This window comes from Hyperolius riggenbachi, chromosome 10 (genome assembly GCF_040937935.1).
Source record: "Hyperolius riggenbachi isolate aHypRig1 chromosome 10, aHypRig1.pri, whole genome shotgun sequence".
NCBI lineage: Eukaryota > Metazoa > Chordata > Amphibia > Anura > Hyperoliidae > Hyperolius > Hyperolius riggenbachi.
The window spans coordinates 105,923,143-105,936,652 of NC_090655.1; the positions used below are offsets into that span (position 1 = coordinate 105,923,143).

A 13,510-nucleotide genomic window follows, 5' to 3' on the forward strand; every position below is an offset into this window, starting at 1 on the left:
AGTTTAAGCACCAACTGGGTTAGCACCGCAGCGCACAGCTGATCAAAAGTTTTGCGCTAGCAAAGTCTGGTGTACTTCGCATAGAGTTTAATGGCGCTGCTTTGCGCGCGATCTAAACTTATCTAAACTTAGCATGCCTAAACTTAGCATGCCTAAACTTATCATGCTTAAACTAATCATGCCTAAACTTATCACGCCTAAACTGGCTTTTTACCAGCGTGGTGCAATGGTTATCACGCCTAAAGTCTCTAACTAGGTTAGCACCGCTTAGTGAATCGAGCCCTATGTATTGTACCCTAAAAAGATAGGTGCTAGGTTATGGAAAATAATGCAAGGATAGAACTATTCTGTATATGGCTAAGCACAGACTCATGAAATTGGCTGTAAATTCAGGCTTGATCAAACTCCAAGCACAATTTTCAGCAGATATTTGTCTCTGGGATGCTTTCTGCTTTCGCTGATGTGACTTTGGCCCTAATTTACCAAATTGCAGTAAAATTGCCATGATTAGAGAGGGCATGGAAAGTTTACCAGTGCTTACGCCACCAATGCAACACGTGTTGCGCACATAAGCGCAACTTGCATTAAATACCCAACGCACGCATTGCTAGTATAAAGCCTGTTGTGCCAATAGCGTAACACATCTTATAGAAGCAACATGCATACAACATGCATGCTGCTTCTATAAAATGTGGTACACTATTGGCACAACAGGCTGAGATACCAAAGTACGCCCCTGCTCCATCCCTCCCACCCCAGCCGTCACACACTGACTGCTATTAGACCAGGACTTTTCAATGTTTTCACTCATTGTACCACTTTTCTCACCTGAAAAATTTGAAGTACCACCAGTGTGCCGGCACAATAGATCTGACCAGATCAGGCTCGGATGTTTCCAGAGGAGCCCGAGCGGAGAGCCGCTACCACGCATACACTCACACCAACAAGGAGATCTTTGAGGGGGTCCAGTGCTGGATCCCCTTTACTAAGGAGGAAGGGGGACTTTTTTCCCGGGGCACTTTTTTCTTACAGGTACACTTTAATAAAGGGGGGGGGGGCATATGGTAGGGGAATAGCAGGAGGCATTGGTGGGGAGGCAGAGGAGCGAGTGAGGGGTAGCCAAACTTTGTGGAGGCAGGACGGGACTAGGACAAGCGGCAGGTGGGCAATTAAGTAGCAGACAAACTTGGAATGTACCACCTGGCCAACAGCAAAGTACCACTGGTGGTACGCGTACCACAGGTTGAAAAGCCCTGTATTAGATTAAGAGGTGCCCCAGGGCTCCCAACACCTTAATCTCTAGTTATCTGGCTTGCAGTACTGCCATGTATCCCCTTTTCTCATTTCTCTTTGCTTCAAACACAATAAGAATGATAGCTGAGGGAGTTGTGCGCCCCCTCCTACACTTCGCCCTGAGGCTGGAGCCTCCCTCGCCTTTGCCTCGGCACGGCCCTGGTCCTATGGGAGAAAGGCGCTTTACTAATGTGTTGTCGTGTACAAAATGCAAGTTACGCTATGTGCACAACACATGCTACTTGTGGAAGCACTGGTAACATTGTCATGCGCTATCTGTGCTTTGCAATTTTACAGTAGTTTTGTGAATCAAGACCAATATCACATGACCAACAGCATCCCCAAGACAAATCACTGCTGCAGATTATTCTTTCTAGCAATTTTCTGCTGGAAATTCTTTTCTCTGGGGAATTAGTGTTTCCAGGTACTTAGCTTCAAATCATTCTTAATTGAGAGTTTTGATGAAGGATATATTTTCTATAGAAAAGCATTTGCTGCAGAAAATTGCTGGGAATAAGGACTTGTTGCTACTAGGAAGAAACATGCCCATTTTCTGTAGTGCCCTGAAGGGGCAGATCCCCAGAGATCCCAGGTGCACAAGGTTCTCTATAGGAACGCCTTGTTCCCACCAGTGGGTTTATGTTCTTGCTACAACACAAATCTATTGCTGTCCAGATGTTTAGAGATAGATGGATGCAGTTAAATTGGACCTGAACTCTTCCACAGGACAGAAGGAAAACACAGAGAAATGCATCCTGTATGTATTTAGAGAGTTTAGCCTGCCTAATTCCCCATTATCTGTGTCTAATCAATTGTAATTTGATCTCTTAGCTGTGTCAGCTGGCTGCCTCAGCAGAGTGGTTAATTTGTTAACACAGGATGTTAACCCTATGCCTGCTTCCAAGAAAGCAGGAAGTAGACACACAGCAGATGTATTGCAGGATTTGTATCAGCTGTAACAGAGAAATGTTTTTCTTTAAAAGTTTTTATGCTGTTGCTTAACTTTTAGAGCAGAGAGGAAGTTCTGCGTTCAGGTCTGCTTTAAGTGCAAATGACTGATATAGGCTGGTACACATTTATTTGTGACTGTCATCATCACACTGACAGGTCTGAGGCTGAAAATAAATTATTTATTCTGGGGCCAATAAATCAACAGTCAACAATGTCAGGTTAATCTAACGCATATCAGCCTATGCAAAGTTGCCTGTGTAACCTATTTGATAAATGTAACTTACAGCACCTTCAAATAAGACTATTTGCATGTTCCAGTCATCACATGCGTTATTACTACAGACAGCTATATACGTGTCAAGGCTCTGCTCTTTATTAGAATCTAGACAGCAATTGCAAAGCTATTTTAGTTGACATATTTGCAATGAGAATGACATGTTCTTGTTCTACCTCCAGAAGACAGACAGCAGAAGAGCGAGAGGCGGAAAGACAACAAGCCAACCGGATATTAATGCAACTTCAGCAAGAAGCATTTCAGAAGTCTATAAACCAGCCTCTCCAGCCGGATCCCATCTGCATTCATAACTCTTCCCTCTTCGCCCTGCAGAACCTCCAGCCTTGGTCAGATGACACTTCCAAAATTACCAGTGTCACCTCTGTGGCCTCAGCCTGCGAATGAGCAGGGTCTGGGAGTAACACATTAAGGAGGAAACAGACTGGTTCAAATGTATAATTTGGACTTTTTTCTCAACAGAGATTCTTATGAAACCACAAGATATGGCTTATGAACGTAATTCCAACCCCCAGTCTTCAAAGTCTGTACTTTGTCATGTAAAGCTTCCACTCCTCATTTGGATAATGACCACATTGTGCTTACAATGGCAACTCGTGCCCCTCAATTATCTGATGGCCTCTGTTCCTGACACCAAGTTATAAGGACACAATTCTTAGAAATAAATAATGTCATAATAGCAGGTTATTTCAGAAACAGTCAAGGATTCATGCCTATGTTGTTCAGGATACACCCTCAGTTTCATTCTTACCTTGGGCAAAACACAGGCTATTTGACAGGAGAGCCTTGCCAGTTGGTAGACCTTCAGCTCAGCACCATATGGGATTGAATGATAACAGTGAAAAAGCTGGTTCTTTATCTGATCCTGCCAAAATTATCTATATTTATCAACATCCATGTAATGTCGGTGGGTACATTTGGTTTTGTTTGGTTTTAAATGATTGTTCTTAGTGTCCACTAATGATACAATCTTTTTTGTACAATCTTACCATTTCTATGTAATATGAAAATGTACCTAAAATATCCATTCAAAGTATATTCACTCAGTTTAGATTTGGTAATTGGACAAAAACATTTGTGTCGTTAATGAGCACCTTAACCCATCTAAGACAACAGACAGATCCTTTGGTTTGTGTAGCTCTACAATAGGCACCAAGAGACATGTAAAAATGTCTCATGATGAAAGTAGGCTGAACAGAACATTTTTGACTCGGAGAGGAGGCAATCTCACATCTAATGGTAGGATAGATGCCTGCTTGTCAAATGCTCTTGAGCAGTAGGGATTGTTTAGGTAGAAGACTGTTTCACATTGCTCATTGGTTCTTCTGATGAATTAGCAGCAGTAGGTTCTGTGTGCACTTCTGAAACCCCCTCACCTTTGGAACAACATAAACATACTGAACGTTCATGATTGGGGAGACCTGGTCCAGACGCACACCTGAGATTAGCCAGACAGTGCCTGCCTATCACTTTGCATTTTTATGTCTATAATAGAACAGGTACTTAAATCAATTAATTATTGAAAGTAATTAGTAAGAACTGCACTTGCGAAGAACCACCAGCAATGGATGGGAATAATGTCCCTGTTTCGCTGACTGAGTGACCATAGAAACACTCTCACACTCTGTCATCCATCTGGTTCATCAATTCTGGTTCACCGTGATTGCAAGTTTCTAATTACATTTTTAATAAAAGGTATCAGCACATTTTTACGCACCTTTCTCCTCTTCCACTTCTACAGTTGTCAATATTACCTGAAGAAGGGGACTGCCCAATCTAGCTGACCTGCTATTGATAGCTGTCTATTTTTAATGGAGTTGAATGTCCTTTATGGGACTTGGACTAATTTCTGAACTTGGACTGTGTTATATCCGTTGTTAGCATCAGCAACAGCTGAATCAATGGCACTTATTGTTGTTTATGTTACCCACACGTCTATAGAATCTTCATAAAGACAATGTGTTCTGTACCTCTCAAACCTATTGAAAACTGCAGTGAAAAAGGATCAATTCTTACTGGTTGCTATAAGTGGAAAAGCAATAGGGGATGCAGAGGTTGAGTCTGCACCAGGGCCTCAAGACCAGAGGGGCCCACCAGGGGCCCTCCTTTATCCATCATTTTAGCTTTTCATTGGTGCTTTGCTGGTGATCACCTCTATCTGTGCATTGAATACTGCTAATCATTAACAAATGGTTACCCTCCTCTGATTGCACCTCTTAAGGTGGCCATACACTGGTTGATTTGCCATCAGATCGACCAACAGATAGATCCCTCTCTGATCGAATCTGATCAGAGAGGGATTGTATGGCTGCCTTTACTGCAAACAGATTGTGAGTCGATTTCAACATGAAATCGATTCACCATCTGTGAAGCTGCCGCTGCTGCTGTCCGCCCTGCATACATTACCTGATCCGGCCGGTGCGAGTCCCCCGGTCTCCGCTGTCTTCTTCACCGCGCTCGGCTCCAGGGCTCCAGCATCACTTTCTGTCTGGGGAAGTTTAAACAGTAGAGGGCACTCTACTGTTTAAACTTCCTGCCGGGACAGGAAGTAGTGAAGCCAGCCGGACTCGGAGCCCAGCGGAGAAGAAGCAGCGGTGACAGCGGGGACACACGCCAGTGGAACAAGTAATGTATTGCGTTGGTCGTCGGACATTCGAAAGCAGATATCGACGCACTCCCGAAATGCCGGCGATCAAGCTAAATCTTCCACACGGACAGGAACGTCGGGAATCGACGGGAACGATCGATTTTGGTCGGAAATCGATTGTTCGGTCAACGTTTGCGCAATGATTTCACAGCAGATTCGATCACAGTGATCGAATCTGCTGTATATTTGCGGGAATATTGTCAGGTGTATGGGCCCCTTTACACTGAAGATGACCTTGGAAGGTTTTGAGGCTCCATACCATTAAAGTGCTTGGTGGCCCAGCTAAAACTCGCACTGGAGCTCCTGGCTCTTTAGCTGTACCACTGATTGCTATGATTTAATTGCTTTAATACTAAATTTGTGGCTCTTCAATTAACGTGGCCCATAATGAAATGATATGAAATTACATTGCCTAAACAGACATGCCTGTATGGGTAGAAATAACCTTTTGCAATTATATTTTGCCACGGCAGGGCCCTCAGATGTGTAGATATCTCTAGGAAATATCATGTTTTTATAATCTTGGTTTCTATTAAGCATACCTTAATTTGTCACAAACTATGGTTTAGAAGCACTTTGGCCACTGGACGGTGTTTGCGCCACATCTGTAACCCCTGTATTAATACATAACTGTGTAATACTGTATTAATACTGTGCTTTGAGATGACTATCGAGAATTTCGAGATAACGTCAGATGTGAACACAGATGAGTACACATTACCGTGTTTAACTTGCACTCAGCATGCCTGAATAGAACATGCAGCTTCTGTGTGCCTTTAGCAGAAGATAAACATAGTAATCTGTGTGCACTTGTGTTGACAATAGAGATCAACTAATAAGACCCATGGCAAGTGTTCCCAAATGGCAAAACAGAGCAAAAACAGTCCATCTGCAAATCTTTATGTACCCTATGAATTAAGGGACTATTTATGAAAGTATCAAATTCCTTGTCCAGCTGAAGTTTACTTTAACCCAATGGCCTCCCCCTTTCCAATGGACTATCAATAACAACCTTTTAAATACCCTGATTTGTCAGAAAACTGTTGCTGGCCCTTGAATTTTCTTCTGTATGAGCCTGTAGGGGGAGGAGTAGTGAGTGGAGTCGTGGAGAAGCTCCTGCCTACCACTCCTCCAATCTGGGCACTGGGGAGAATATCTTTGAGCGCTTCTACCCCTTCTTGTTGGATGAGGGTTGCTCAGCAGGTGTTGGGGTGTGGTTCCGGTGGCAGGCTCTCCATGAGGCTGATATGGAAAGCCTGCCTGTTGTGACCACTGTTTTTTACAGTAAATCAAGATATTTCAAAAAAGAGAATGAACTCCGCTATCCTCCCCTGTGAATATTGCCCAATTACTCTGAAATACAGGTGAGATCTGCTTCTAAATCATTATGTGTAAAGATCTGAGGCTTCTCCAAGGAATTTGAAAATGTGAAAAATGCAACTCAGAGGAGCACTCCTTTAGATGGATGCATCTCACATTCACATACCATCCATACAGTATAATTACGCCTGGATTTATAATAATTAATTAGCACTTGTGAAGGTGTAAGATAAGTGGAATGGCATCAGAGTCCAGTGGTGTCATTGGTAAGCAACTTCATAAGGCAATAAAAAACAAGCTCTGATTCCGAACAATTACTTCTATATAGGTGACGTCCTCAAATTTGTCAAAAATGACCCTACCTAATAAAAGCCCTAGGATCTGCATCCATGTGTCAGGGGCCAAGCGTACAGGCGTGGAGGCGGGGCCATTACCATAGCCGTGTGTGCTGGTGGTCATTCTAGCACCCAGTTTTTTAAACGGGCCTAAATGACTAGTATTATTATAACTAATCTTTTATATAATGCTGACATTTTCCATAGTGCTCTACAGAGTATATAGCCAAAGCACTAAATGTCCATCCCAGGGGATCACAGTCTAATCCCTATCTTAGTTCTAATCATTGTCTGATGTCTTTACCATAGTCTAAGTACAAATTTTGTGAGGAATCATTTCACTTATCAGTAAGTTTTTGGAATGGAGGAAATTGGAGTGTTCCTGAAGAAAAGCCATTTCTCAGAAGACCCAGGATTCATCACTGTGATGCTGTGCAGAGTAAGCTGTAAGGCATTCAATCCCCACCGCTATCCAGGACCACTACCCATTGAGTAGTACTCCTACTAGCTGGCTCCACCTTGCTCTCTGGGCTTCTGCATAGAACGCTTTGGGTGCTTCTCTGAGCTGCACACTAGGCTTTGCTTACATATCCATTTCACTTGCTAATCAGCGGGCTTCTGCATGTGTTTAGGGTCCCTGTGGTGAGGTTAGTTTACTCTCCTATGCATATTTTTAAGGAGAATTAAGTAAACAGGGAGAAATTGGCATAAAAAGTTTGCATTTTTTACTTTTTCAAATTCCTTGAAGTAACTTTGGTTATTTTTTTATTAGTAAAATGAAGGTATTAACAATTTTTGTTTTGGGAACCTGAGAGCATTATTGATTGTCTACTGGGAGAGGGAGAAAATGATCGGATGAATAAACACATCGGGTAGATGGGGGCTTTAAGCACTTTGCCCTTGACATTGCTCTACACTTGTTTGTATTATCAACTTTATTGGTATTTATGATGCAGTGATGTTTAAAATGCAAATTAAGTGTGATATCATCAAAATGTTCTAAAAATGGTGCAGCTTTGGTTTAGCTGACCCCTTTCAACATTAACAGGGCATAGGGGCTGCAAAATTGCAATGTTAAGGCAGCATTCTTGTATCTATCCACTAGAGGGCACTCTCACAATATAAACAAATCAAGTTATTTGTTATGCTGTTTTTACATTTGTTGAAAGTTCTGTATACTTTTTACAGTAGTCCATCTGTGGTCTATTAGCATGCAAGTTGAAGCATTATTACAGAGTTGAAGAGTGTGGACAGTTTTATTTAAGCTGTCACTACTTCCTAGTCCCTCTAAAGCCCTGCTCTACACCATTCAATCCCAGGCGCGATCGATCTCTGGCTGTTAAGGCACTCATCTATAAAATATATCATATCCTGTGGATCTAAATCACTTAAATTATGATTTATAATTTTATTATTTTAATTTTGCTCTAGTTCCCATGTCTATACTGGCATATGACAATACACAATAAAGTGATCAGTTAAACTAAAATATCTTAAAAGGACCACTATTGCAACAATAAAAGTAAAAATTTTAATGCATGTGTATACAATGTACATTTGTTCCAGAGTAAAATGAAATTAACTATAAATGTATTTTTTTTACATCGCCGTCACTAAGGCCCGGTTCACATTAGCGGTTGTTTGCCAAACGGACCGGATGACCTGACCGGATCCGGACCGGATCCGGATCGGAACCGTACGGTTCTGATCCGGATCCGATCCGGATCCGGTCAGGTTGCATCAGGATGCGATCCGGATCCGTTTGGCAAAGTTAACGTAAAAAAAAAAAAAATGTTGGGGTCTGGGAGGTCAGCAGAAGGGGGACCTGTGGAATCAGGCCCTCTGCTGTTTAGCACTCACCTCCACCTCCGACATGCTGCCAACATCCTGCCAACACCTCCAGCTCGTGCTTCTCCACTCCAAAATGCTTGCCCATGTGTCCCCAGCCAATATCGCCGCAAAAATCCGCATAGGAAGTGGGGTAGAACATCCGGATTTCTCAGCCAGTGTGTTGTGCGGCCTCCGGTTCCCATTTGTTTGTATTGGCCGGATGGTGCAGTCCGGCTCCGCCCCGGATACGGCTGCCGGAGGGGCCGGATGAAAAAATAGCGCATGTTGGAACGGAGGCCGGAGTCCGGATCCGGCCCTGATCCGGTCCGGCTCCGGTTCTGCAGAACGGACCCATGTGAACGGACGCATAGGCTTTAATTGCTATGCCGTGCGTCCGTTCCGTCCGTTCTGCAGGCGGTGCGGCTCCGGCACGGCGATTCCGGAGGGCCACCGCAAGTGTGAACCGGGCCTTACAGTAGCTAGTAAAAATGTAACAAATCTGACAGGTTTTGAACTTGTTAATCTTCTCGTGGAGGATTCTCAGTATTTCTTTATTCTTCACAAAGGCACTCCATAGAAATGATCTACACAAAGATGTTGGCCACCCTCCTTACCCGCTTGCACACTGTTTTGGCAGTTGGACTGAGCAACTGTCATTCAGTAAGTGCTTTTGAAAACAAAGAAAACCCTGAAACTCCCCCGTGTGGAAATGGACTTGTCCAAAACCTGTCAGATATGTCAGATTTTTACATACTGTTTTAAGTGACATCGATGTAGGCAAAAAATAATTTATAGTTCATTTTACTCTGGAACAAATGTACATTTTATACATTTGCATACACATAGGTTTTACATTTGAGATTTGTTAACAATAGTGGTCACTCCTTTAACGATGGAAAATCACCCTGACAAAATAAAGGCAAGAACATAAATAAGTTGATCAAGGGATAAACATAGAATAAAGGCTAAAAGGAATATCACACTTCTTTAAAATATGTGATAGACTAAGATATTCTATTCCATGTATAATTCATAGGCAAGTCATTTCATAGTATTTTGTTATCAAAAACAAATCTTCCATTTCAACATACAGCAGTTATGTTTGATTGGTCAAATTCCAAGATGTATACATTGTCTTAAAATTAGCACGCAATTTAAACCAATTCAGAATTCTTAGCATTTCATTGGCCAACTTTAATTGTGACGCTGGTACTAACTGTGTAATTATAGCAAAGGCAAACCTTTCACAATAGCATGTATTTCGAACATGCTAACATTTACAACCCTATTACCTGCAAAACAGGATACAGAAAACAATCTGAAATGAAAGTTTATCCCAGGTACATGTGTAAATGCAAAATTAAAAGCTTTACCCCTTTTGTGAGATAAAAAAGATGGAAATCGGTTAAAAAAAAAGGGTACTACTACCTTATTAATTTAGTGGTAGTGTTAGGGCTCGATTCACAAAGCGGTGCTAACCTAGTTAGCACACCTAAAGGCTTTGGGCAAATTAGCACGTGAAAAGCTCTTTTAGGCGTGCTAAGGGGCTTTTCACAGGCGTGCTAACAGTTAGCACCGCTTTGTGAATCAAGCCCTTAGTGGTCACATCACATGATGAGCACTGCCTCATTTCCCTGGTCATCTGCCACTAACTTCTTAGCCTAAAGGTATTGGAGGGAGAGGAGTGGGAGGAGAGAGTCATGTCTCAGATCTTTATGATGCTACTTATTGAAATCCCAAGGAATAAAGAGGGTGGACTGGACTACTAAATGATTTGACCTACTAAATTATGGTATTTATGTATTTTTCAATCAAGCAAAGATTTACATGACGTACAGAGGGCAGATTACTACATAGGCTGCTGTCTTTACTTGACACTACAGATTGTAGCATGCAATCCCAGTCTTACCCTTCCTACAATATAAGCAGCCGGTACTGATTCTGCTATGGGTATTTCAGCTGGTATACAAGAGAAAATGGAGAACTATACTAGGAAACTATAAAAATAGGGCTGTTTTTACCTATGACATATACAAATATAGATTAAATGGATATTTCCAACTAGCTTGGGGAATTTATTATAAGTTTTGGCTGACACTATTGAACAATATACACTTTATAATTTGTTTTGCATAATCTCTCCAGGTATGGAATTAAATGTGGATCCTGTAAGCAGGCAAAGCACATTTTAAAATTAAGCATCTGTGATTATTATACTTCTTTATAGCGATGAGCTGCAATTTTGCGTTTTCGTAATTATGACATGAAATTGTAATTCGTAATGATCAAAAAATGTTAATTTCATGTTGTAATTTTGTGTTAAATTGTAATTTTGTGTTACTCGTGATTTCTTGTAAAATAAGAAAATTACACCAAATTATGGGTAACACAAAATCATAATTTCGTGTTTTACATGAAAATTCATCCCCCAAAATACTGGTAATTACAAAAAGTATTAGTCATTATGAAAATGTAATCACAAAAATGATAATAATTACAATAACGATTGTAAGTACGAAAAACGTGTGTATGGTCATAATTATGTTGCATCATTATTTGTGATTATGATTCTTCCATTACGATTGTAGTCATAATCATGAAAATTAGAGAAATTGTAATTAGCACATTACAATCATCACTACTTCTTTATAAAAGAAACGGACCTATAAGCAAACCACTCATTGTAAGCACATTCATCGTACCAAAAAATAAAAGTGATAAAAAATACATTTTCTAAAACATAAATCAGTTTATGTCTGTTATCCAATCTGAAACAACAATAGTCTTTTTTAAAGTGACACTGAAGCGGAAAAAAATACCTTATGATATAATTAATTGTATGTGCAGTATGGATAATTAATACAACATTAGCAGCAAAGAAAAGAGTCTCATTTATATTTTCAGTTATATAGATTTTTTTTTTTTATAACATTGCATCGTTCTGTCTTATTAGCAATTACAAACCACACTCTGCATTTTAAACTATGAAACAGAGCAGAGCTAATTACCCTTTGAACTCCCCTGCAGTAAAACCTTATCTAAATATGTCTCTGACTGCTTCTTTGTTGTATAAGTTCTTCAGAAAATAGGACTTTCTCTGACCAAGTTGGTCGGACAGCTCAGAAAAGCTTCTTTTGCATTGATAACAACTGAAGTTTTTTTTAACTCTTCCTGTACTGGAAACAATATGAGACCCGTTACTTTGCTACTAATGCTTTATTTCTTAGCTGCACTACACATGCAGTGCATTAGTTCATACGTTTATTTTCACTTCAGATTCCTTTTAAAGGATAAAAAATACAAACAGAAACTGTATTTTCTACTGCCAAATTTAATTTAACAACTGAAATCTGATTGGTTGCTCTGAGCAGCTATTCTTTTGCTCTCAGTCCTTGCACTGTTCTTGATAATGTTGCCCCACTCTGTTTTAAATAAGCTTTTTTTAAGGTACTTACAGACGCTGTCAGATAGTTTAGAATTTCAGTATTCACATGTAATGGCATTTTTTAAAACAAGAAGATGTAAACCAATGTGTTCCCCAAACCTGTCGCAAAATCCCAGCAATGGTGTAATTCAATTTTAGGGATATCCACATTGTTAAGATACTAACCACCCCAACTGGTCATTTCTGAGGCTTCCAGCCAAACATGCCATGCTGTTAGGACTTGAGGACATGTTTGGGAAACACTGGTGTAAGTTATGAACTTGGCACTTAGCAAGTGCGTGTATATATGAATTAATCATGTGGCCAAAGGTCTTTGATGTTCACATGGACTTCTTGCTGCAGAGCATATTGCTGTGGGCAAACACACTTATGAAGTTGGGGGATTTTGGAACTTGGACATCCCGGCACAGAAATCGTTAATGGATAAGATTTTATACTCCCTGTCTGGCGCAAGAAGACTGGGGAGCTGTATTGAAAGCAACCACATCTTGTATGTGTGTTATTTTTATTTATTTGTATCTTTATTTGACAGTATCACTCGACAGACTATTTATGTGTTATGTACATTCAATTTTCATTGCAATTTACAAAGTGAAATTTAATAACTGCATCAACTCTGTGTTGTCAACACTCTGTAAATAAAATTAATTTCTTTTTTTTCAGTTCTGGTTTCTGTACTTTATTCTTTGTACTATTCCAGAAGTGCAATCAAGTTATGGCTCTTTGGAATGATATATATATATATATATATATATATATATATATATATATATATATATATATATTGTATATATATATACTGTATATATATTATTCTCTCACTCATTTTATCTATTATCTCCAGTGCCGAGAAAGAAATATTTTTTTTCTATCATACAAATATTAAATATTATATATGCATATTTAGAAAGCAAACGGTGCCCCCCCCCCCCCCCCTCACCCCAAAGTCCAGAGCTAAAAGCTCACTTTCATGAAGCAGGCGATTTGAGCACTCACAGTGCTTCAGGAGAATGGGCACCATAGATATCAGCAAAGAGTGTGTTTAGCGGCAAAAGCCGGCGTAGATATTGACAGATATAGTGGTAGTAGTGTTGGGTTGGTTAGGTTTAGACATTGATAGGGGAATGGTTCAAGTGAGAATAGGTTTAGGTTTATTGATAGTAAAGTATGAAGTATTGTTATAAAGTATTGGTTAAAATAACTGATATCCTACTATTTTACTTTATGCCCTCCACGTACCCTCCACTCTGCCAGTAAGATGAATGTGGTTATTCCCAGGATGCACTTAACATTTAATGCTCGGGCCTTTTCCTATGCAGCCCCTACTCTTTGAAACTCGCTTCAACAGTCAGTGCGAGAGGCTGCTTCTCTGAACAGCTTTGGGCCCTTTCACACCA

At 40.4% G+C, this 13,510-nt stretch overlaps 1 protein-coding gene across 2 annotated transcripts in view; it reads left to right on the top strand.

Moving 5' to 3' along the window:
- The window catches only part of TLX1 (T cell leukemia homeobox 1), a 224,614-nt gene extending 221,243 nt beyond the window's left edge, over positions 1-3,371 (top strand). For both annotated transcript variants that reach the window (XM_068255444.1, XM_068255445.1), the window contains exon 3: positions 2,701-3,371. In XM_068255444.1, the coding sequence (XP_068111545.1) occupies positions 2,701-2,923 (223 nt within the window). In that variant the 3' untranslated portion in view covers positions 2,924-3,371. The remainder of the gene's footprint in view (positions 1-2,700) is intronic.
- The last annotated feature ends 10,139 nt before the right edge of the window (positions 3,372-13,510 follow it).